This window comes from Podarcis raffonei, chromosome 9 (assembly GCF_027172205.1).
Source record: "Podarcis raffonei isolate rPodRaf1 chromosome 9, rPodRaf1.pri, whole genome shotgun sequence".
NCBI classification, from domain to species: Eukaryota; Metazoa; Chordata; class Lepidosauria; order Squamata; family Lacertidae; genus Podarcis; species Podarcis raffonei.
In genome coordinates, this window is record NC_070610.1 from 41,388,728 (window position 1) to 41,414,590 (window position 25,863).

Here is a 25,863-nt window from a genome sequence, read left to right on the forward strand (position 1 = left end):
TTAAACTCAATATCATTTTTAAATATCTGAGTGAACGGTGATCCAATCTTTATTAGTAAGCATATCTAAGATTGCCCTCAGTGCCATTGGAAATTTGCACAAGGATGCTTATTATTCCTAGGCTCTGAGAATATTTCTTCTATTCTTCCTATAAGGAGAGCAGCATGATGCTGGCAGCCCAGCTCAGACCCAAAATTTATAGGATACTGGAAAATGGACCATCAGCCTTCATTCCTCTGATACTTTCCCTTGCATTTATTCCTGCATCTCCCCAAACTTCGTCCACAACTTCCTGTTTTCTTAGTTCCTGTGATTTGCAGTGTCCCTACTTGTTTATCCTTTCCCACCCCAAATGGCTGCAACTTTTTAGTTTGTTTGTTTCTGTGAGGATAGCAATCATGGCTATTAGCGTCATAGCTTGAAAAGAAAAATGCTGACTATCTTGTGCTATAGCTTGTCCTCCTAATCTAGGTAAATACCATGAATGATTTATTTATTTAGTTAATTGTTTTACATACTGCTTCCTATTTCAAGAGAGATCTGTACTTTTACAAAAAAGAATGAATATATGAAATACACATTCAAAACGTATTCCACATTTTAAGCAGCATGGGTAAAGGTAAAGGTAAAGGGACCCCTGACCATTAGGTCCAGTCATGGCTGACTCTGGGGTTGCGGCGCTCATCTCGCTTTATTGGCCGAGGGAGCCAGCGTGCAGCTTCCGGGTCATGTGGCCAGCATGACTAAGCCGCTTCTGGCGAACCAGAGCAGCGCACGGAAACGCCGTTTACCTTCCCGCTGGAGCAGTACCTATTTATCTACTTGCACTTGACGTGCTTTTGAACTGCTAGGTTGGCAGGAGCAGGGACCGAGGAATGGGAGCTCACCCCGTCGCAGGGATTCGAACTGCCAACCTTCTGATCGGCAAGTCCTAGGCTCTGTGGTTTAACCCACAGTGCCACCCACGTGATTAAGCAACAGTAAATAGCTCTAAACTACGTGCATAGGTAAAACAACTGAGAACTACAGAAGCACATCATATACAAGGCATCAAAATGCAACAGGGAAAAGCTACTCCTTTTTGCCTATCTCTCACCTGGAGAAATGCAGACACCTTTTCTCCTGAGGAGATAAAACCCCTCTCCTCCCAGTCAGACACAGCCACCAGTTACACCTTACAGTCATCAACTCATGGGGAGCATCTTGGACAAAAATAAGAAAAACCAATATTCATCAAAGAACAATAATGAGCAAATTAGTAAAAAAGGAGTTGGCCCTCATAGTGACTCTGGGGTTGGCAAATCCACTAAATCGATTCACATTGCGGCTGCTGTCACTGTTCTGTAAGCAAGAGATAGAGTCAAAGTTGACATAGTCCTGACCGTATCTTGGTCATTCTGAACATAGGCAAAACACTTCATATTAATATGGTATTGCATTATTATATATAATCCCAAACATGAAGAGGTTTAATTTCTTCTTACGTAATTAGAAAATGTTATGTTGTATTCTGTTTCAGGTTGTTTGATCTGAAGGTATTAGGGCTACGTCTCCCACTTAAAAAAAATATTAGTCAAAACCATAACTTATACATTTAATTCTAGTTTGAAGCTTTGCTATTTTAGTTCTAAGCAATTGATTTTTTTTTAAATGTCACCTATTTTGACAGTGTATGTGTTAGTGATACTGCATGGGTGGGCCAATAGCTCTTTGATTGGCAGGGACAGTCTGTCGGCATAGTCGTTTATAATTCCGCTCTATACTAGGATAGCTTGCACTTCACTAAGCAGCAGACAGGTCAAGACACTTGGTAGGAGAGATTGAGAAGATTGAGACAAAGGAAAGCAGGCCTTGGGAAGCAGAATCCTTTGCTTAAAAACCCTCAGTTACACCAGATACCAATTTTGTTGAGCTTCTTGGTAATGCCCTTTTGTTACAAACAATTCTGGACCATGTGAGAACTGTACAATGTCAAAACCAGGAAAATCACCCGTAAATCATGGCCTGGTTCCTGTTGATCTTCCAAGTACAAAAACGCCATTGCCCCACCAAACTGTGATGAAGATATTTAGCATCAGCATCATTGCGCAAGGCCTTCCTTTCTGTCGTAGACGGGTAAGTGCTATTATTTTTGTCCCCTTGTATGTGAAGGCCTGCTGTTGTATACTGTATCTTTAAGTACCATAGCTCTGGTGTGGCAGTATCGGTCCATGAAGGATCATACGTTATTTTCCTTTGTGATTTTCTTGTGGAACCTACATAATTTGAAATTAGAAAAATTATGTATATGTGCATTCTTTAACAGTATGTTTGGCCCGTGTCGTTATCAAAGATTGTTCTCCAATTCTGTTGAAGAATAAATTAAAACATCAAATTGTAAAAATTAATTATGGTGTCTTTGCAGGATAAGTTATTCAGTGCTGCTGTGCGAATATTTTCTTTGTAACTCCTTACAAGAAATGTTTCATAGATAATACAAGCTTCAAACTTTTGTATTAAATAATGCTGTTGGGGAAATTAAGTGTACTTTGATAATTTGTGTATGACAGAACAACACTGGCCCCTCTGCAAATGGGACTCCTGCAATGGAGCCAGTAGCTTTTCATTTAAATTTAATTGTGATTTTAAACACTTTATTACAAGTAAAATTCTAAAGTGGTCAACTTAATTAATTAATTTTTTTCTTTATGTCTATCTTGTTCAGCGTCGTAATAAGGGTCAGAATGAGATGTCTACTTCCACTTTAGGTTGGAGTGGCTAGTGGTTTGAGCTGCTTGCCCATGTGTGTGCTACAGTTTACTTTAAAATAACATTTGGTAATGCCCAGCAAGCCTTCTGAAAATTTCAGATTTATTTTCTATAGCAAAATCTAAATTTCTCTTCAGTAAAAACCAGCTGGTAAAGAACATGGAAGCAAATTTAAGTTCTAGAAATGAATGACACTTTGAATTTCTCCTAATTACTTAAACCTTCAATTGACTGATGCCAACTTTCTCCTTGTTTGAATTCAATTATTTGGTAGCCGTCAAATGTTTACAGTAATCCTTGCAAGTAAAAATACTTTTGTTATGAGATCTGACAGTTCATGTCTTATGCATCTCTAGCACTAGTTATATTCAGCTTGTGTTGAGCACATTACTATAAATGGTCACAGAACACAACAGTTCGCCATCTGATTATTCTATTACTTTATGAAGATGCAAAGTAGGACTCAGTGCTAGTTATTGGTTTCTTTGTATGAATAATGCTAGATCTTCTTACAAAAATAATATTGTGAAGAATTAATAGTGTATCAACTTAAAACTGTATCTCTTAAAATTAAAGCATCCACAGATGTGCTGTTTTATATGCTCAATTAAATGAAATAAAAGTTTCAGGCTACAAAACATTTATAAAGAAACCCATGCAATTACGCATGTATCACATTGGTAAATAAGAATGGTATTAATCTCATTAAATATTGATGACTAATGTGTATATAAACTGTAAATTACATAGTGCATACTATAAAATTATTTTCTTTCTACTTTATAAAGTTTCCAGTAACATGCATTATTATTTAATAATCATTATTTGGCATGTATTTTTTTCTTGGGCATGGCATGGGCATCAGTTTAGGTGTGCTCATTTCACCCGTTCCGTTCATGGTTCATGCTACCTTTTGAGCTTCTACAATGACATACCTGACTGTAGTTTATGGTCTCTCCACAAAGTATGCACTCTTATGAACATGGTTTAGTGGAATTTGAAAGCTGTAGCCAGCTCTGATTGCTGGCAACTTCAAGTAACTTCATTTTTATTTGTCTAAACTGATGCCCTTCATTTTAAGCACATAATGAATGGTATATGTGCTTATTCAGTATTTTTTTGGGAATTTGCAGCTAGTATTTGTTTCAATGGGTTATAATCCATTTCAGCGGTAGAGATCATTTCTCACATCACTGCTCTACCTTAAGTAATATACCACATGCTCTGCACAAAACACCACATAACTTTTTTCAGCTCTCTGTACTATTAGGTCTTAAATGTGACTGGAATATTCCCCAAAATGAAAACTGCATTTCTTCATTCACTTCTGTGAAACCATACTAAAATGTGTACAACAATACAAATAGAATTTAAATTGTAGTCAGTTTAAATCTGAGAGATTTTTTCGGTGCTATAGGTTTGTTTGTTTTTTGGTGTTTTTTTAAAAAAAAACTTTCAAATCCTGTGTCATGAAAATAGTGAGACTAGAGGAATTGACATGAAAAGTATATTGTGATATAGAAATACCCTACTAATGCTATATTGCAGGTAAATCTCGGAAGTATTGTGCTAGACTTTGATCACTGACATGCAATTCAAATGTTTTGAGCACTGCAGTGAAATTTTCCTTTAGTTTTCTTTTTAAAATTCTATGATTTTAGCCTTGAGCAACCCAGCTACCTGATCTGCACCATCTGGGTGTCTTTTGTGCAAATATGTTAATATTTACCTATCCAGAATTTAAGAAAGGTGTTTGGTTACATTTCCATTTTATTTGTACCGTGATCCCAGGAGCACATTTAAACAAATACAAGGGTTTGCAACCTGTTAAATAAAGTCTAATCCCCCCGCCCACCCCCAATTTGAACAACAGCAGTTTCTTTCTTTATTTCATTGCTCTACAGTTTGGGGAACTTCTTTGAGCTCTAAAAGTTACTTTGATTTTGATTTTTTTCTTTGAAGCCCAGCTAAATGCATGGAGTTGGTTCTCTGATTATGTCCATTGACGGACACTTTTCAGGGTGTTGGATAGTCTCTAATATAAGAAACACACAATGTGGAATGGTGCTCTTTTTTGTAGTGTGTGTGTTGTTTTGTCCGGCATACATAGGTATTAATAGCAACCACATTTTGTGATTATAGATGCCCGTGTAGCCAAAATAGCATTATTTATGCACTTAGAGGGCAAGTATCATTGGACTTCAAGGAGCCTTAAGGTTTAGAGAAGTACATTTTATTTGGAGGGGGGAAACCTAAAGGGAGAAACCTAGAAAACAACCAGTGAAGACTGACCATGTTTGGTGTGCATGGAATGTTTATTGACCTTTGGAAGAACAGAAAACCAAGGTGAGGGAAGACAGTGGGAGTAATGGGCTGGCTGGCTGGAACCATGAGCAGGAGGAAACTCTTGGTTGGAAGGTCCCTCTTGTCTTCATTATAATACCAACTTTTATTTATTTATCAGATTTGTTACCTGCCCTTCACAATAAGGGTCTCAGGGCAGGTTACAATAATATATCATGCAATTATAAAAAAAATAAAAATTCTTTCATTCAAAACAGTATAATTTCAGCAGAAATACCTAAGCTAGGGTTGCAGCTAAGTAGGGATGGGCAAATAGGTCCATGCTGTATTTTTCTCATCTTAAAGCTTGTTCCATTTGCCTGTCCATTTGCAGTTTCAAAAAACTGTACCAAAATTCACATGCATAATTCCATGCATATTGCTCATAATATTTGTGTTGTATACAGTGATGCCTACTATAAATATAATATATGCAGACATTTTCCCTTACCACATTTTGTACATATTTCCCCAGAGAGATGTTTTGGGTGTGTGCTCTTTAATTAGAGAACTGCATCACAAAATTTGAAGCGGTTCAAATTTTGAAGGATAAGCTGTATTCCAGTTTGTGTATTTGTTTATGAAGTGCAAATTAGGTGGGTTCACATGAAAATGCAAACTGAACCAATTTATCCCTCATCCCTACCCCAGATATGCACAACCTATGTCTCTGAAGCCTAGCAATTATCTCTTATTGCTCTGCTCCTGAGATAAATAGTTCCGCACTTGTTTCCTCTAAATGTCTTCAAGACATGCTTATCCCAGCAGTTCAGTTTGTGGAGGACCTTTAAGGTAGTGAGAAAGCTTACATGGTACAGAGGAAAAAGTCGCCCTGCCTTATTTAACATGGCTGTTTGTCTGTCTGAGAAATATTTACTGGTAATTGCAAATCACCGCAAATGAGGCAACTCCTAGTTTTGAATATGAACCAGGCTTCTTTTCTGTGTTTTGTGACGAATCATAGGCGCGACATGATAATACAGTGGTACCTCAGGTTACATATGCTTCAGGTTACAGACTCCGCTAACCCAGAAATAGTACCTCGGGTTAAGAACTTTGCTTCAGGATGAGAACAGAAATCATGCTCCAGCGGTGTGGCGGCAGCGGGAGGCCCCATTAGCTAAAGTGGTGCTTCAGGTTAAAAACAGTTTCAGGTTAAGAACAGACCTCTGGAACAAATTACGTACTTAACCTGAGGTACCACTGTCTTTATGGATGCCTTCAAATATAACCATTCTATTAAATGTTGGTTCTGACCTACATTGTTGATGTTTCATCACTGATAATATGAACTTGTACTTCTAATTGTTCTGAGACTACAAATGGTGGACATTCCCCAAAGGCAACTTTCTATTAATAGCACCACCGTATGTTTTCTTCTCGTGATAATACCAACAGCTGACAAGAATGCGGGCAGTCTTGACTATTTGCTTTAGTACTGCTGCATTCCATTCACATTTTTCTCATAGCACGTTTTCTTCAGCAGCACACTTAGAGAGGCTCTGCCAATCCCAAGATACTGCTCTCAGGAGTGAGGTGGTCTTCCTGCTAGTCTATGACTATAAACAGAACCCTACTAGCAATTGATTTCATTTCAGATATTGATCTTTTGCTGGCCCAATTTAATCTATGTATGTCTTCTGCAAACATTCTGCCTTCTTACTGAGCTGTGCGTTTGGAATGTTTGTTATGTATACACTTTGAATTTTCAGAATTGCACCCAAGCACCCAACATTCAGTTTTATGAAATATACTAAACAAGGGAGGAATCTTGAGATGAGGGCAACCAGTGGATTCAAATTACAGGAAAGAAGATTCTGACTAAATATTAGGAAGAGCTTTCTGAAAGTCAGAGCTGTTTGACAGTGGGACGGACTTCCTTCGGAAGGTGGTGGACTCTCCTTCACTAGAGATTTTTAAACCGAGGTTGGACGGCCATCAGGGATTCTTTAGTTATGATTCTTACATTGCAGACAGTTGGACTTGATGACCCTTGGTGGCTGCTTTCAGCTCCTCAATTCTATGAGCCTGTGATTAATAGCCAGCTTCTGGGATGGTAATTGAGCCAGGCTTTCAGCTTCTTCTTGCAAACAGCAGTGTGCAACACTGTTCCTTCTAATAGTGAAGGAAAAGCAAAATGAGTTTGTTTGCACCTGCAAAGAGCTTGGTTTTCATTCATTTTGCAATAGGGAGTCAGGAAGTGGAGTGCAAAAATGGCCATTTATAGGGTGCAGTGAAAACTTGAGTTCATTTCTTTTATGATTATTGGGCACAGATAACATGTGATACTGCTAGTGCAGACAGCTGTTTCTGCTAAGCCCTCTAGCATGCAATATATAACAGTAACAGATGTAGTCTAGGATACCTTATGTCCATTTTTAAAATTGTATCAACCCACTGCTTTTTTCCTTGTCTGCAAACCTTAAACCTGCCATGCTACATTGTTGACACATCTTCACATACAGGATAAATAATTTTCTTTGCAGAAACATTTACATTGGAAATTTGAGAGTATTTTTGGAATCCTTTGATACTCTACCAGCGCAATTAAATGATTCCTAAAGAAAAGAAAATTCTCACCCAACCTAAATTTACTTGTTTAGTGGAGAAATTTAACTCTGGCACCAGTGCAACCGTTTTACTAGATCTTGTCTGCTGTTAAATTCAATTTGTATTTGTCAGATTGTACTTCAGACAGTTATTAGTTGCTTATTATGTTTAAGTTGGTGCAAAGCTTTTATCGTTGCTGTGATTTCTCTTCATCTATATTTAAACTGGTACCAATTACTGTCAAGTTACATTTTCATGGAAGCAGGGGATTTATTCCAAATTGTGATAATCTTACTGGTTTTATTTACTTAGACCTGTAAATTTGCTGTTAACACATTGCAACTCTATCTTTCCCTATACCAGAAATTAAATCAGACCATGAAATACTTGATTTGCAAAAGACAAAAAAGTACTGAATAAAGATGATAAAGGGCAAAATAAAATGTATAGATATTAGCATTAAAAGCACATAAATGTGTGAAATTATTACATTTGAAGATTAGTTGCAACAGAAAATGTTGCATTGACTACTTCCTGCTTTATGGTTTGTAGGTGAAATTAAAATAATGTGATGGAGTTAAATATCACTTTCCTGTCTTTATTATGTATAATGCAAGCAATATAGATATTGTTAATAGTTTGTTCTTGTAAAGTGCTGTGAAGCCAATATAGTCTGCTTATTTTTCTTTACAATGATCCCAGAAAATCCATGTTGTGTGAAACCTCTGACATTGACTGACAGACCAAGCTGGTGTGGTGGCATATAATTTCCAGTTTCTCATGAAATTTACAGCTTGCAGTCTGGTTTCTATGAGAGACAGGAAAGTTGTCATTTTGTTGACTTTACAAATTGTACAGAATCCTGCTGAGCAGTGGGAAAAGATCTCAGGATCCTACGTCCACAAATTTGTTCCGCACAGTTGCCATAGTGAATTGCCTTCTCTTCTCTGGCAAGCACAGAGCTGATCCTATACCACCTCCCAAAGATGGAGTTCCTGAGCTTTAGAAGGTAGAATATCTTCTCCACATGAAGTTGTGCTATGCTTCTGGGTTGTCAATCATATCTCAAATGCCCACATGATGACAGAGACAAGACCTTACCTCTTTGGTAAGATTGATGACCAGCATCAATTTTGTCGGGATACCAAGGCTAGTCAAAAATCTGAGGACCCCTGCCCTTGATACAGGGAAGCTCTCTGGCAAGGAGGCAAAGGAACCTAAAGGAAAGGACAGTAGAGATTTATGCTTGAGAAAATGGTCAAAGAAGTTAGGAAATGGAGGGAAGAATATGCTTAACATCTAGAGGGGCTCTGCAATTCAAGAAGATTCAGTCCAGTTCATGTTAGTGCTGCTTTGAATGTAACCCACTAACCTCACTCAATATAACCATCTCTTATTTGACACACCATTACAAGTACCCAATGCAGCAAAGTTAGTTGGGTCCTCTAATAAGGATTCAAATCTCCTAGTTAGCAATCCAGTGAAACAGCGTAAAACAGAACCCGTAATTAAAAAGCAGAGATTCAAGATTGTAACTGGAATGAGTCATTTGATTTATTGATGTGTAATTCTTTATTTAAGGTAGGAGTGGGAAACCTCAGGTGTGGGGGACATACATGGTTTTTCAGGCTTCTCTTTTGAGCCTGTGGCTCTCCCTGGGCCCCACGCCTCAATGCCCTTGCTCCACACCCTCCTCAAGTGCTTTTGCCTGACAGGAAGTGTCCTTGAAATGTGGTAATGCCTCTGATTTTATGTGTGTAGGAAACTACTGACTGACTGAAATGTAGCCTGTAAAAAAAGGTAAGAGATGCTTCTGTTGCTCCACTTACTTTTGTCTCTGGCCATGCACACTACTGACATGTCACCCCCAGAAGTTTGTTTATAAGGCAATACAGCCCTCACATTATACCTGCATTGAGAAAGCACCCAACTCACTTTCTATGCCAACTGAAGATTTGCCCTCTGTTTAACTTCCTGCAGCTCATCTACTTTGTGAAATAGCATTTCTAAGCTCCATCTCATATTAACACATGGGAGTAAACTTATAGTTACCAAGCAGGGGTGTGGGACCTTCAGCTGAGGGAGAACATCTGAAGAAGTGTTGGTAGGCAGCAAGCAGAGTGAGAGAGAGAGAATTTTTTTTTAATTAAAAAAATACATTTTATATAGATCGGACCTGGATCAAGGGATGGAATTACATTACAGTGGTGCCTCGCAAGACGAAATTAATTCGTTCCGCAAGTTTTTTCTTCTTGCGAGTTTTTCGTCTTGCGAAGCACGGTTTCCCATAAGAATGCATTGAAAATCAATCAATGCGTTCCTATGGAAACCGCCTTCAGACCAGGTCCGGGGACAGTCTGTCCCCCGACCTCTTCTGAAGGATGAGGGGGGGGGGGACAAGGGCTTTTCTTCCCACCGCCAGCCTTCAGAAGGCTGTTCTGAAGGCTGGCGGTGGGAAGAAAAGCCTTTCTCCCCACCTCCCACCCCGCAAGCTCTGGGGACAGGAGGGCTTTCCTCCTGACTGCCAGCATTTTAAAAGCCCCCAGGACAGCGGACAGCCGCCCACCAGCATTTTCAGATTGCCCGGGACAGCTTAGAAGTCTCCGCTGTCCCGGGGGCTTTTAAAATGCTGGCGGGCGGCAGCGAAGCGTTCGCTGCCGCCCGCCAGCATTTTCAGATCGCCCCGGGACAGCGGAGAAGTCTCCGCTGTCCCGTGAAGGCCGGCGGGGGGAGCAAAGACTTTGCTCCCAGGACCTCTTCTGAAGGCCGGCGGTGGGCCAAAGTCTTTGCTCCCCCCGGCCTGCCTTCAAAAGCCGTCGGGATAGCGGAGAAACACGCTGCGCTTCTCCGCTATCCCGGGAAGGGAGGCGGGGGGGAACAAAGACTTTTGCCCCCCGCCGGCCTTCAGAAGAGGTCCAGGACCTCTTCTGAAGGCTGGCAGAGATTTCCCTATGGGCTTTCTTCTTGCAAAGCAAGCCCATAGGGAAATTCGTTTTGCGAAGCACCTCCAAAATGGAAAACTCTTTCGTCTTGCGAGTTTTTCGTTTTGCGAGGCGTTCGTCTTGCGAGGCACCACTGTACTTAAATAGACAGATTCGTTTATGACATAATTATTGATTACCTTAACCTGAATCAACATAATTATTGATTACCTTAACCCCCACTTTTTTCTCACCACATTTTTCTGAAACATTGCAACAATCAGAGGTGTACCTTGGGGTTGGCCGCGTTGGCCCTTGCTGACAGCGCAGGCCAGGGGGTGCAAAATCACTTCCCTCTAGGTGCTTCAGCAGAGGAATTTCTGTAGAGTTCCCTCTCCAGTCAGTCTGTAGTGGGGCTCCCCATGGACGACACACCTGCTTGACTCTCTGTCCAGGGCTAATGTTGTGATAGAGAAACATCAGGTGAGATGCTTAATTTAGCACAGCCAAGTTGCTTTCCCCTGGTTTCTTTCCCACATTGGCCAATTTCCAGGACGTGCATGTTTACCCCAGAGAGCAAGGTTCATGGACTTGAACAGGGCTTACTTCCGAGTACAGTGTGCAATCGGGTACAACCTCCAAATTAGTGCCTTTCTGCTGGCGCCTTGTCGGAAGTAACGAAAAGGCAAGCGAGGTATTCTCAGAAGTTCTTGCCTCCAGCCTGCCAGATTTAGGTTGCAGTCCTGTGCACCCACTTTCCTGGGAGTAAGCCCCATTGAACTCAGTGGAGTTTATTTTTGAGTAGACATTTATAGGATTGCGCTGTTAAATGCTAAGTTTGTCATTATTGAACCGTGTTGGTTTTTTTGGAGGTTTTCTTTTGGAGGAGGGGTCCTACATCCCCTTGCCAAGGGTGCAAGGAAGCCTAGGTATGCCTCTGACAACAATGCTTACAACTCTGAATCCACCATGACACTATTTTCATCTTTTCATGTTCTTTAGCATCTTTTCAAAAGGAAAACATAATTCCATTTATGCTGTTGATCTCAATTTATCATCAAAATTGCTATGGTCTCACATGACTGTTACCAAGAAGGAGTTTACACAAAAGTGGCACAGATTTGAACTTTCTCCATATCAATTAAAGTGTTTGTAAACATTCAGTGACATTGAAGTACTGCTACACTTAACAGTCATGTGTGAGAGTCAGTTTATATCCTATAACCTGTGTGTGCCCAAGTTTCATGCTATATTTGTATACTCTTTACTGCAAGGAGTTTAGGGTAAATGGAGTGTTCACAGGGGAGGGGGTATCTTTCAGGTACTGCCAAGCCCTCCAGCCGTTTGCTGGAAATCTGTCTAAAGGAGACTACCACGCAGAACATACTTCCAAATGTAAATATTTCTGATTTTCTGTTTACATAAACACATTATAATAGCATGTTCTAATGTTTTAGCTGATTATGTGCTTTTCACTTGATTGTGGCAAGTTATATGTTGAGCTGCTCTTCTGTCAGTGAACATGTAGGGGCACTGTAGTACTATTTTTAAAGTTCCCTAATCTGCAGATATTGCCAGAATCATGGCTGTTCTAATGATTGAAGTAAATTTAGTACTGCAAAACCATATGTATGCTGTCGCCAATATTAGATTTTCTTTCATTGTGTTAGAGCAATTTTCTGTTGGTGTGACATAAGTATATATCTCTATATTATTCATATGTTGACTGCCCAACAACAGTCTCTATAGGTGACTTAAAATTGAATTTTTACTTTCAACCTCTGTATTCTACTTGACGTAACTTGGTTTGGTGATGGAGGGGAAAATATCCCAATACAACAGAGGCTAATATGCTGTACAATTCAAAGATTTTCAAAATTAAGAGTGGCAATAAACAGTACTCATATGTGATTAATATTCAGCATAAAACTCCAGATAAATCTTACATGACTCTAATTTAACACCTCATTTCCAAGTATCATTGTGAATAGGAGGTACAGGATTAGGTCTTCATTATGCTTTGCGAAAGTGATAGTATAGAGATGTCTATGATGTATTGATCACACCCAAATACATTTCTAAAGTACTGTAAAAATTTAATGGACAAAAATGACACGGCATTAATTAATATGACTCGTATTTGTTTCACAGTTGTCTCCACTTCTTTTTAATATTTCCTCCATGGGAAAATATTATATCCAGTTTTGTTTCTCTTTGGCTGTGAATAGTTAAAATTTATTTTTGTTTTATAAAGTACAAAGGCCCAGATGCTAAGCAGCCTTTGAGAATTTGAGATTGTAGTTTGTTAGAGTTACCATGATGAATTGGGTTGCATATTTATTATATATGCTACGCTCCTATATTTAGAGTGTAATGGAAAATAATAAGTAAAGAAGTACGGACTATGGAATACAGCGCTATGGGCCTTGGAAATGATCCCTAGAATGAAATGTCCAACAGTTCATTAAAGAAACTACACCTTAAGAAGAAATTTTGTGGATTATAACCAACACGACTCATGGAGGAAATCCATACACTGTTTTCACTGATCTACTGCAAGGATAGGGAACTAGTTTCAGTCCAAAGGTGAGATTGGAATGTGGCCAACCTTTTGTGGGCCAAAGGCAGAAGTGGGTGTGGCAAAAGTGTGTTCCCGATTGTTCCTTTGCAGTGTGGTTTAAATTTGGCAGGGATCAGATGAACTTAGGAGCACTAGAGACACTATTTGGAGTATAATTTAGTTGGAAATATTTGAGATGGGAAAATAGCTCCAGTTTTCTAATACAGATGATTTTATCATTGTAATTTGGAATTTTGTAACCTGCTTTGGATGGGCTTTGCCTAGAAAAGCAATATAGAAATAGGTTAAAATAGCTAACATTTTGAAATTTTACTCATTTTGAAATTTTACTAATACCTTGCCTGATGTATGCTTCACTAGCGAATGCATAGCTAAATGATGCAATAAGAGGAATATATTTTTTATAAACCATATGCCCTTCAGAAACTATTTAGTCCATTCTCAGATTTCTGGGCTTGCAACATGCAGACAGAAAACAATTGTCTTGTTGGATCAGTCCAATTTGCATCTAATCCAGTATTCTGTTTCTAACACTGGCCTCTCAAAAATTCACAAGTAGAGCATGACGATTATGGCTACCCTGTGGATAGCGGGGGAAGGATTCAGTGACTTACGTAGTTTGCCACCCCATGACTAAGAGAAAAATGGTATAAATATGCAACTTAAGCTAGTGTTGCATATAAATTACACACAATGTAGGATTTGGTTTACTTGGCACTAAATTGTAGCTACTGTGTAACAAACTTTTTGGATTTCTAGTTGACCAACCAAGTTACCTGCAATTATGCATGGTTTTGAAAAGTCATTACAGCGGGATCACAGTTTGGAAAGGATACAGCTGTTTTAGCAAACCTTTTACTATACGAAGGGCTCTTTAAACTATTTTAAAAAGTTAACATTAGAAGATTATAATTGCTGTTCAGCCCTCAATGAAGTGGCAAACTTTTAAATAAGAGAAATAATGTGTGCGAATTCATATGTGTTTCCCTTCTCATAGCCCCCTGTAGCTGATGGAGTGGTTTGTTAATGAATAGCAAACTTTCATTAACAAGTTGGTGTCTTTTTGGAAACACACTGAACTTGCAAATGATCAGAATGGCACTTGGCATATCATTAGTGCATCAGGAATAAGCTGTAGAAAATGTGAAGAATTGGTTCATGCAGTTTAACAAAAGTGCTTTAGAATTTAGGCTTTTCATTAGATGCTTGTGCCCCTTCTTGAGTCCCCCCCCCCTTTCCTTTCTCTCCATTCTCTCGCTATCTGTACAGGCCCTTCTTTTCTTTTTTCCAAACCTCCCCCACCTCTGTTCAATGGCTAATCTGCAAAGTTCATGCTGCAACTGCTTCTTTGAGTGGGAGCGTTGTTCTGCCCATTTCGTACCAGCTTTGTTACTGTGCAGTATTTTTCAGCTGTTTGCGCTCATTATCATACAGCTGGTATTTAGAAGAGAGAGGGAAGCAGGCAGAAGCTGCACTGTCTGCAAGTATAAGAAGTTCTTTTGCAAGTGGGGTACTGGCAGATGGGGCATGTGTTTTCAACGGGTTTTGCTGATAACAGACTGCATTAAAAATCATTCTGAGAAAGTCTTAAGGTCAGCCCTATGAATTCAGAGCTTGAGAGGTATTCAGCTTTTGGAAGCCCTTTTTAGAATATTAATTAACCCAGCACATGAAAGTGACAAATGGCTTGTTTACATAACTGTTATTCCTCCTGCCTCTATTATACTTTTTCCATTTAATGGTTTTACTCTTTCAACATCAATTAATTTTTATCATACCATTGAGAGGCAAGGTATAAATATTTTAATAGGTAAGCGATAGCAGTAAATTTGGGAAGGAGCCCACAGGTCAATGGAAATGTATATGCCTTGCATGTAAAAGGGCTGTGCTTCATTCCCAAGCATTTCCATCCAAGGGATTTCACATAGCAGGACTAGAGAACCATTTTTTTGTCAGAGTAGATCATATTAGGCCAAAAGTCTCACTCATCCATTGGTATGTACATTTAGGGACAGTGTTTCAGGTTGAAGTTGGATTTTAACTTAGGTTTATTTATGACGGGGCAGGGAACCTTTGGCCCTTTAATTTCTGTCGTCCCTGAGTATTGGCCGTGCTAACTGGGGCTGATGGCAGTTGAGGACCACAGATTCCCCTCCTCTGATTTACACAAGCCACTTTCATAAATGATACCAAATACGTGGAAACAATGTTATTGATAGCTATGTCATTTCTTCCCAAACAAATATTATTTGCATTATCTTTCTCAATACCATTCTTTACCCCCACATTCAGATTATAACAGTTTTATTACAGTTTTATCTGACTCCATAAGACTCTCTGTCTGTATTTATCATAGTCATTCAAGTATCTCACGTTGCCTAATTGCAGTCAGCAGACATCCTTTAGAAACATCCCCCCACAAAAAACTTTCCAGACTGATATAAATGAAATGATTATTTAGATTAATAACATTAATCATTGTACTGATCATATTTGACTTATAAGTGATATGGAAGGTTGGAAGGTGGAAGGTTAAAAGATGCAAGCAATGACTAAGCACTACATTTAGTGCTCCTCAACTTTCTCACATTTTCAACAGGAAGCGTTACACGAGTTAAGTGAATCCCTTATAATCTTGTTGTCTTTAAATACATTGTTATCTGGTCTTTTGCATTAATAAAGCAGGGCAGAGGTAGAATTTGGCTGGCTATGGTTCATGCAGATATATACCATTCTAAAAGCACTTCAGTCTCATCACCACAATCCTAGTATTGCATCTGATTTGTAGCACAAGATGCAATGGCCTCATTTACCAAAGCTGCAGGAGATTTGGCAAGCTTTTTTATGCATCCTTGCAGCTGTGGCCTCTTTCACATATAACCATGTAAGCTATGGTAAAGATTTGGTGAAAAAGCTCCCCGTCCTCTCATCTTTCAGCACATCATCAAGGAGGAAATCAGAAGCTCTTAGTTTTGTTTTAAGTAACTGCAGTTTATCATTATTTAGAAACCTGTGACAAACTGTGGTTAATCTTAACATTGGTTTAGGGAAACAAGTCAGCTTCAAAATCTTGCTTTATGACCGGGTTGGGGAATCTGTGGTGCTCCAGAAGTTATGACTATAATTCCCATATCCCTGACCACTGATCTTTGGCCTGCTTGCTAGGGGTGATAGTTGTTGGGATTCCAACAACATTTGGAAGGTCTAGGGTTATTATTTATTAAATTTGTTGTTCACAAAACATATAGGCCATGTACAAAACAATAGAAGAAAACATCAAAACACAATAAATACAACTATTAATAAATAAAAGCTGCAACCAAAGCAACTTCACCTAGTAGCAAAAGTTGTATCAAAACTAAACAACAACAACTATACATCCCTCATACCCTCAGAAACACGGAAGAATAATTGATCTACAGCATTGCTGATTTATGATTCTGACTTAAGGTTGACCACAATTTTAGGTTTTTTGGGTTCAGTGGCGTAGCGTGGGGGGTACAGGGGGGGCCGGTCGCACCGGTCGCAACATCTGGGGGGCGCACGCTCGCACTCGCAGCTCTCTGCCCCCTGCTAAAATCCACGGGTTAGGGGGCGCAAATTACTTGCCTTGCCCCGGGTGCTGACAACCCACGCTACGCCACTGTTTGGGCTCAGACTTAATGATAGCCATGGTTAATTGAAAACACAAGTGAAATCCTCCTGCTTTTTAGCGTCACTTTAAGGGCAGCAGTGAGAAACATAAGGTGCATAGGTGCAAACTATTTTCAGATGCCTTGCTTGAATTCATTTTTAGAAAGTATTTATTGACTAAGGGTTGCACAAGTTAAATGTGCAAGTTAAATGTGTGTAAGTTTTGAGTCGACTGTATTCATGTCTAAGCATTTGCCATTACAAACATTGAGGTTACTATCCATTTTTGTCTGCTTTCCTGCATATATGTTCAAGCTGAATTGGGGGAATGAAATATCAAAGGTCATGTTCCACAAATTGTCTCTGCTCCCACCACTACCCTCACCACCCCACCCCACCCCCTAAAAAACAGACCAGCCTACTTTTTGAAGGGAAGGTATGTGTTCAGGTCCTCTGCAGAGTACAAACTGGTCTTCTCATCTTCTGTTTGAACACATGATGGTGGCAGCAAAGGTATACCTTCTGTAATCCATCTTAAACAATGCTTTTAGGAACCTGCATCCATTTTGTGCATGCATGTGTGTCTCACATCAACTGTTGAAAGCTACGAGACAAAGCAAAAAAGGTTAAGGGAAGTATTCATTTGATTTCAGCCCTTGAGTTGAGAGTGAGAAGCTCCTATTATTACAGTATTATCATTACTGTTACATTTATATCCCACCTTCCCTCCAAGAAACTCAAGATGACGTACATGGATCTCTTCCCCTCTCAATTTATTCGCACAACATCCCTGCAAGGTAGGTGAGGCTGAAGATGGTGACTTTCCCATGATCACCCAGCAATCTTCATGGCTGAGTGGGGATTTGAGCACCAGAAAGCAAAATCTTATTTATGCCATCAGAAGAACTGTTTGTATCATGTTAAACCACTAAAGAGACTCCCAGGCTTCTGAAGCAGTGAATATTTCTCTGTAGTGTCATTATTCATTGGGCCATTCAGTCCAAAAATATGTGCATAAGTAAAATTTAGCTCATACAAAGGCTTTGTAGATTTGTTGGGCCACATATTTCTGGTTGTGCAAAAATAGAACTGTAAACCAGGAAGCAACCAAAATATGTTGTGATCTGTAATTTGCTGTATTGTGTCACTGAGGAAAAAAAGAACATGGGTTTTCAAATAATTTGAATTACTTTTTGTCCCACAATCAATAAGACATGAGTTCTGTAGCTTTCATCAGACAACCAAACAAAGGTATTGATAAGTTGGTTAAATAATATGTAGTGTTCTTGTTTATGGGAAGCTAACCTTTATTTAGTTGATGTTTGCTTTCATTTAGAGAAAAGAATACATTGTTACCGAAGTGTCTTTATTACAGAAGCAGAAAAGTGACGAGGCAGATACTTTTCTTCAGTCATTCCAAGTCATTACCCTTAGTTAATCTTGTTGTTATCCTTCCATTTCATTAACTTATTGTAAGAAGAAAGCTGTAGACTAGTTTTAAATCTCAGTTTCTGTCAAATGCAAAGCAGAATGTCATTAATTTGTACACGCACGGAGGACTGAAATATCCCTAATAATAGGCAACCCTCTCCACATGAAAAAAAGAAAAGAAAATTGGCTTTGAACCTTAGGGACTCATGCTATAGAAATGCTTTTCATTTGGTTTGAACAAATTTGCTTGCTTGATAACTCCAATTGTAGCCTCTGTCCATACAAAATTATATAGCAGACACTGAATGACAATGGGTTAGGGAAACTTGAAAGAACTTAATGTGACCTCCAGCATTCTAGAAATTCCTTTCTGATGTGTACAGAGTTGGTGATGTCTCCAATTGGTTGGACAAGATACAAAACTCCAGGGTAGGTTGCGTCTTAATTTTTGCAGACAGAAGAAAGTTGTCATGGCAATAATTCAAGACAGACGATGGGTGTGACAGTGAAGAGAATTGTCTCCATTCTTGTCTGCATGTATTTTCTGAGTACAAAAGGAAATACTATAATTAGACATATCTCAGCTAGGTACGTTGCTGGTAGATGTTCACAACTTCAGTATAGAGTTGGGAAGAGCTGGGCACCATATTTTATGGAATACTTCCAAGGCATTATAATTGCATATATTAAAATGCCCACGTAACCAATAACTTTAATTTTTACACTGTGTAGTAATATGACATTATCATATACTTGGTGCTTAGTCCTGCATTTCATTATTGGCTTGTATTTTCAGCACACAGATGCAGATTTTGTAGTGCAACTGTGTAGAAAGATGATCCAGTTCCCATTTAAAAGCAATTATGGGAAGAAATATATTTAGAGGAAACTGTCTTTCCCAGACCTTTTCTTCTTCTTCTTTTGGTATTGATTCATTATGTCAAGCTTTATAAGTTACAATTGCAGGGGAAGGGGGAATATTACAAATTTTACTTTATTCCCAAGGCATTTTGAACACCAGAGTAACTGCTTCACAAATACGATAGTTCGATTACCTCCCCACATGGGCTGTTTTAGATAGAGCACAAAAGCTGTGGTTTAGTGTTGTAAGAATGAGCCTCAGACTTGTCTCCTTCCCCTCTCCATCCCTGCTTCCTCTTTTAAAGTAATCATAGTTTCCCATTATAACCTAACACTGGGGAGGTCCAGTGGTTAGTTCAAAGAGGAAAGGATTGAATCGTGATTCTTAGAGCTCTCCACAGTTTGGACATAATGGAAAACTCTAGTTAGTTTGGAAGCATACACTTCCAAACATGCACTTTGGAGTACGGCTCCTACAAACCCATTTAGTACTCTTCAGTTGGTGCAAGATGAATCTGTGAAGCTCTCGATCACTGCAGCAGACTTTGAGTGCTATAATACTATAATACTATTTTCCTCAACAATGTGTGTGTTGCGGGGCCAGGGTGGTAGGAAGCTTGACCTTATTTAGAAAGATATGCTCACAATTTGGCGCCTTCACATGATCTCAGCAGTCTTCCTCCAAGCATTCTTTGTGATCTCTCATTGGAGTTAGCAAAGCATTCATCAAAGTTAAGGAAACTCATTACTAGAGTTTTAAAACATGGAGAGCCCCCCCCCCCCCAATTTAGACATTATATGTGACATATGCTGAAAAGCCTTTTCTACATCTGCAACTATAAACCCGGTGTCTGGCCTCTCAACCATATGGGACGAGCTTTTTTGATTTATTCATACCACCTGAATATAAGTTCCCGAAATTGCTTGCCTCCCTACTGACTTACGAATTGTTGTCCTGCAATTTCTCCAAGAGCTCGATGCAGTGTAGGTGCTTCAGAATGAGATCAAGTGTGAATCAAGACAGAATGGAAATAAAGTTGTTATAAAGTTGAATGACTGTTCGTTTATAGCGTTTCCACAACCCTAGCAGATTTGGGAATTTGCAGTTTGGGAATAATCCTGGATCCACTGTTTATAATCTTGTGCACCAGCTTTCGCCAGAAGTGCTTTTCTGCCAGCTTCGTTCTACTTTATCCATCAACTGTTTTGTTTACCAGAGTGCAGGTCTCTGACAAGCACCATTTATTCTGAGGTAACTTCCCCGGTTAATTTCAGCAATGTAGTCTATCATGGGGCCGCCGTGGAAATAAAAATAAATAAATAAAGCATGTCTCCACAACACCTGATGAAAATGGGGGAAGTAGGAGCTTGTTCACTCAAGTATCTGCAAGCTGCTTCCCAATAGCTTCCAGCCCCAATTAAAAGTGATGGTGTTGGCCCATAAACCTTTTTAATGGTGTGGACCTAGCATAACTCGGAGTGCCTGTTACTCTGATGACTCGACCGGAGCGTTTTCCTGCAAACAGCAGTGATGTTGCTTGGGAAATACAGTACTACTCTGTACTACCACATCCGTTACTATAATGAATACTGCATGGAATATGTGTCCCTTACCGGATAGTGTCTGTGACAATTCCAGTTCTCGTGATGAGTGACGCAGTTGCTCCCTCCCTCAGTGCAGGCATGCACATCTGGTAACCTTTTCAATGAATTATTGAGAAACTGAGCAGTTCCCTGTTGTACCACTCCAGTGTGCAAGCATGTTCCCTTCTAGAACGGACTTGTTCTTTTCCCCTTAAGCGGGGAAATTACTGTAGTGGGCTCATCATTAAATGGGGCGGGTGGGCAGGCAGGGAAACAGCTAAACTAGACTACCTGTTTCAGTATGGAACAAATATCTACAACTTCTTTCAGGGGAAGAAAATCTTTGTTTGTTTTTTAAAGTAAAAAGGGAGTCATCTGCATTCAAGTACAAATAGCCTATTTGTGTAAATAGGGGAATTGGCCTGTTTTCCTAAAGCATGGAATATTTGTAATTGGTTCAGACCGCTACGGATTTTCAGGGCAAAGCTTCGAAATTGAGTATTTGTGACTTTTTATCCTTCCACTGGCAACCCACAGTGTAATATTAAGGGAGTCTGAAATGCAAAGTGCTCTCTTGAGCTTCACTGCTGTGTGTTTTGACCAAGTGGTATTCCCAGTTGTCACTGGGTCGTCTGATCCCACTTACATAATCAAAGTACCATCAGCAGAAAGGGAGTAGCACTTTAGTCTTCTTTGTTTTGTGTAAAGATGTAGTCATTTTCTCCTACCCTATGGTACTGAATATTCTACGCCTGTAGGAATTACTGCTGCTTACGCTAAAGCATCAGTGATAATTGTGCTTATTAGTAGTGTATGATACTATTCTCTTGGCATTGGTGAAAATTTTTATATTACTTTACAAAGCCCTGGACAACGAAGGGACCATGAAGGGCATATAGCCCAACCCTCTGCAATGCAGGAATCTTTTGCCTTGCTCATGTGGGGCTTGAACCCATGATCCTGAGATTAAGAATCTCATGTTCGACCCACTGAAACTATGTTGGATTATTGTGCTAGCTGCAATCATTGCTGCTGTGAATGACCACAATGCTTACCTTGTAGACATTTTAAGTTTTACATAGAATTGTCACCACTAACCCCTTGTATTTCTAGTTATTTGGCTCCTAGTGTTTGCATATATTCATTTATACTCTCTCTCTCTCTCTCTCTCTCTCTCTCTCTCTCTCTCTCTCTCTCTGTTTCTCTCTCTCTCCACCCTCCATCACACACACTGCTTTTACTGAACACTTTAAGAGGAAACTAAAGGGAGTGTAGGACTGCTCCTTGTCCTTCACCCTGACCTTCCTGTGTTGAGCAGAAAAGTCTGTAAGGGGATTGTAACCATGTTAGGATAAATCTGTTCACAGTCCTTCCGACAGTTGGGCCTCTGGTTGCATGGGGGTCTTGATCGTGGGGAGAAGTGCATGATCCACCAAAGAGGGAAGTGGTTGTGCTTGCAGCATTTCATATATAGGTTTCAGGAGTCCTGAAGAGGGCTGCACTTGTGTGATGCAGTGGTTAGACTAGGATTGGGGAGACCAGGTTCAAGTCCTATCTCAGCTCTGAAGCTCACTGATAAGCTTGGCCCAGCCTCTCTCTTACAGCCTAACCTACCCCACAGACTTGTTCTGAAGATAAAATGGAGATAAAATGGCAAGGTTTATGTAGACTGCCTTGAACTCTCTCTGATATATAAAAGTAATAAATATCAATACAGGATAACACTTGCTGCATCTGGGGAATAGGAATCTACAAAAAGTTTTTGCCATAATAATCTGCTATTCTGTTTTGGTACAAGAATACTTGGAGTTTTTTTCTGGAATCTTTCCTGACGTTTACAAGGTTGCAAGCCCTTGGGTATTCTACAGAGTTTTGCTCAAAGTAAATCTCTTGAAATAAATGGACTTAGGCAACCTGAGTAAGTAAGAGTTGACTATCACCTAATATAAAAATGAAAATAGTGAAATTTAAGGTATTTAGTATTCTTCCTGGCCAAGTAAAATGTTTTAACTGATCATGCAACTAGGATTTGTATATTTATTCCTAAACATATAGGGATAGTTGAAGCAAGTGTTACACATCCTAATTCTTTTATATATTCATTATTTTATAGTAATGCAGTAGTGTCCGTGGCTGAGCTTGACCCTGGTAGTTTAGGTGAAAAAATATTTTCTATATCTGATTCTCCTTTTCCCATAGATATTAAATAATGTAAGATAAGCTGTGAATGTGTTACATTTTCCCTTCATACAAGATGGGTTATAAGAAAGAAAGGATAAGAAGAAAAAGAGCTGGACAGAAGCTCAGTTCTCGCATGCTCTCTGCTGTGAAATGCGTAAGGAATGAAACTTAATAGAGAAGTAGAAATATCATTGTGAAATTGTAGCTGTTATGTGGTTAGAAGATGACTAGATATTGTGTAATGAAGAACCAGAGAAAAATATACCATACTGAGCTGTAGAAAATTTTATTAGCGAAGAAGTGATTAGTAAAGGGCCCACAGCTACCTCAGCAGTTCAGCACTACAACCTATATCATTGCATCATATTTGCTTAGAGTTTTGCTGCTACTAATTTTAGGATTGGTATGCAAGAACCTTATTCTGCAACAGAATGCTGCTCCTGATGTTCCAGATATTAATGGAAGATCTCAGGGAAACCAGAATTTAGATTTCTGCTATTCTCTAGCCTTCCTTTTTTCTTTTTCTTTTTACCACAATCGTATAGTGAGTTAACAGTTTTATACACTTTTCACAGTTCATTTTCAGAACTGATATTTAGCATCTGAATTTTGACAGCAGGCATATCCATTAACCACAACTGGGTCCTTTCTGCCACCCCCCCAAAAAAAAGACTTTAAGAAATGAGTATCTATAACAAATTCACAGGGCTGCATGTATGTTCTATAGAGTCTCCATTTCATCAAGAATGGTGATGAAGAAATGGCGTACATTATATAGGCTCAAGATTAGAACAGATGTCTAGTTGTGGCATTGGCCCTTGGATCTTATAATCCCCTTTAAAATAACCTGTTTTGCTAATGATGAACAGTACAGATTTCAGGAATTCAGTTGTTACTTAACTGGGCTAAGAAAACCTAAAGCATAAAAACTAGTAATTTTGGTTTTTAATCTATAACTTGCTAACAAACTTGCCTGCTAAAAGTTTAATAAGTTGTCTTTGTAAGGCCAGTAGGGAAATAATTGTATAGGCATAAATAATCTGCAGTTACTTAGACTGCAGCTTGGGGGAGCTTACTGTCTTCTCTAACATACACACTGTCTTCTCTGTATTTTGGTTCTCTTACACACAAACACCGGATTCCTGTTCATGCTTGATTTACTTTTTTTCGTTTGTGACAAGACAAGCATTTTGACAGTCATGTAATGCAAACACATCAGTTCCCTCTGTAAAATGGGGATAATGTCTTCCTCTTTTACTTACTGCATTTATTTATTTTATATCCTGCCTTTCTTCCATAATGGAACCAAGATTGTGTACATGTGGTTTCCACATGGTCATCCATCCAGGCACTGACTTGTCCCAGTCTTGCTTTAGCTTCTTCAGCCAATTGGTGTCCCTCATGTACCCTCAGATCATACCCTAGGATTTATGCTTTTATACCCACTGTAGTAGAAGCTTAACTTTACTAATGCTCTTTGAGTAGCAGATATTTCCTTAACCTTTCTCTGAATAATGACTATTTTTTTAGAATTTCTCACAGAAGAAAATTGGGCACAGGAACAGCGTATTCAGATAAGATGTAATATCTGGTTTGGACTCTCATTCCAGGCTTTGTAAACTCTGGTTTATGAAGCCAGGAACGAGCATCGGGGGCTGAGCACTCATCCATTGTGTGCCAGCTTTGACACAAAGCTCCTGGGTGGTCCTAAGTTTCCTGTTATGTCCAAATTGGGGAACTGTAGCGTCATATTAGTTCACAAACCAGGAAAATAGCCAACAGTCCTAACTTGTTAACCAGTAATAGGCCTAAGAAGAACCATAATACCCAGCTTTCTTTCCTTTCCTTTCCTTTCCTTTCCTTTCCTTTCCTTTTCTTTTTTTTCTGAAGCTTTTAGCATTTTGGAACCTGACATGTTTTAGAACTTGAAGCAAAACATGCAGACACCATTCTTCTCATTTCTTGTGAGGAAGTTAGAGGGAAAATTCCGGCGGACACCCATGTATTTGAGAGACAGACACACACACACACACACACACAGACAGACAGATGCACTTAGTAGATAGGTGCATGTGATTTGTGGGCATGTGTAAGAGAGAGGGAAGGAGGAGGAGCACATGCATGTATGGTCTGTGAGCGGGAGGAGTAGGGGTGGAGATGTGTATGTGGTCTGTGTGTATCTGTGGTCTGTGTGAGAGAGGGAGAGATGTATATGAGGAATGTGTGTGCATGAGTGAGTTGAGAGAGATGCACATGTGGCCTGTATGTGTGCTGTGCGTGCGCAGGAGAAAGAGTGGTGTGATCACTGTGTATATTTTTGCTGGTGTTGGGAAATGCTCCATTGTTATTAGACAATGTTTGTGATGTTGGAGGGAGGTGGGAAGGTGGAGAAAACTCAGCACATAGCTGACTTCCCATGGTAAGCCTTTGGCTGTCTTGGGTGGGTGGGAAGCATCAATGACCGAACTGTCTCTAATTTCACCATGCCCCCGGCATGCCACAGGCATGCTGTGTTATGCCATGGCAACCATTTTGTGACTGGTGCCCATCATGCTTCCTTAAAATTCAAAATGTGCCTTCTGGTCCAAAAATACTTTTTTAAGATAGCGTGCCCGTATAGAAATTACAAGGTTTGTCCACAACATAAACATTCAGGAAGTATTCTGCTTCTTGTGGAGAAAATGCAGTTTACCATACCTATATCATGACTGATTTTTTTAATAAAAAAAACCTAAAAATCAGGAGACAGTTTTGAGGCCAAAAATAAATACCCAAACCAGACTTCAGTCAGAGACACATCAGATTGTAGGGGAAAAGTAGGAACATTTTAAAAAGTGGAAGCTTTAAAAAAATGTTTCATATTATAATAGAAGGGGGGAAAGGAACACTGTGTTCATGGCAGAAATGCCATCTGGAGAAAATACGAGCATACTTCCACGCAAATGTCGTACTGCAGTGTATTAAGGGTAGCAGAAGTATCATGTTCAAGACACGTGATAGCTCCACTATCTGATGTTTTACGTTCATATA

At 39.4% G+C, this 25,863-nt stretch overlaps 1 protein-coding gene across 4 annotated transcripts in view; it reads left to right on the forward strand.

Moving 5' to 3' along the window:
* Positions 1-25,863, forward strand: part of FBXW7 (F-box and WD repeat domain containing 7) — a 119,704-nt gene that overhangs the window by 54,488 nt on the left and 39,353 nt on the right. Inside the window, exon 1 of one of the 4 annotated variants that reach the window (XM_053403101.1) lies at positions 1,798-2,115. The exons of the other annotated variants lie outside the window; for them this stretch is intronic. Within the exon in view, the coding sequence (XP_053259076.1) occupies positions 1,969-2,115 (147 nt within the window). The 5' untranslated portion in view covers positions 1,798-1,968. Of the gene's footprint in view, positions 1-1,797; positions 2,116-25,863 lie in introns of those variants that run through there. 4 annotated transcript variants of the gene reach the window in all.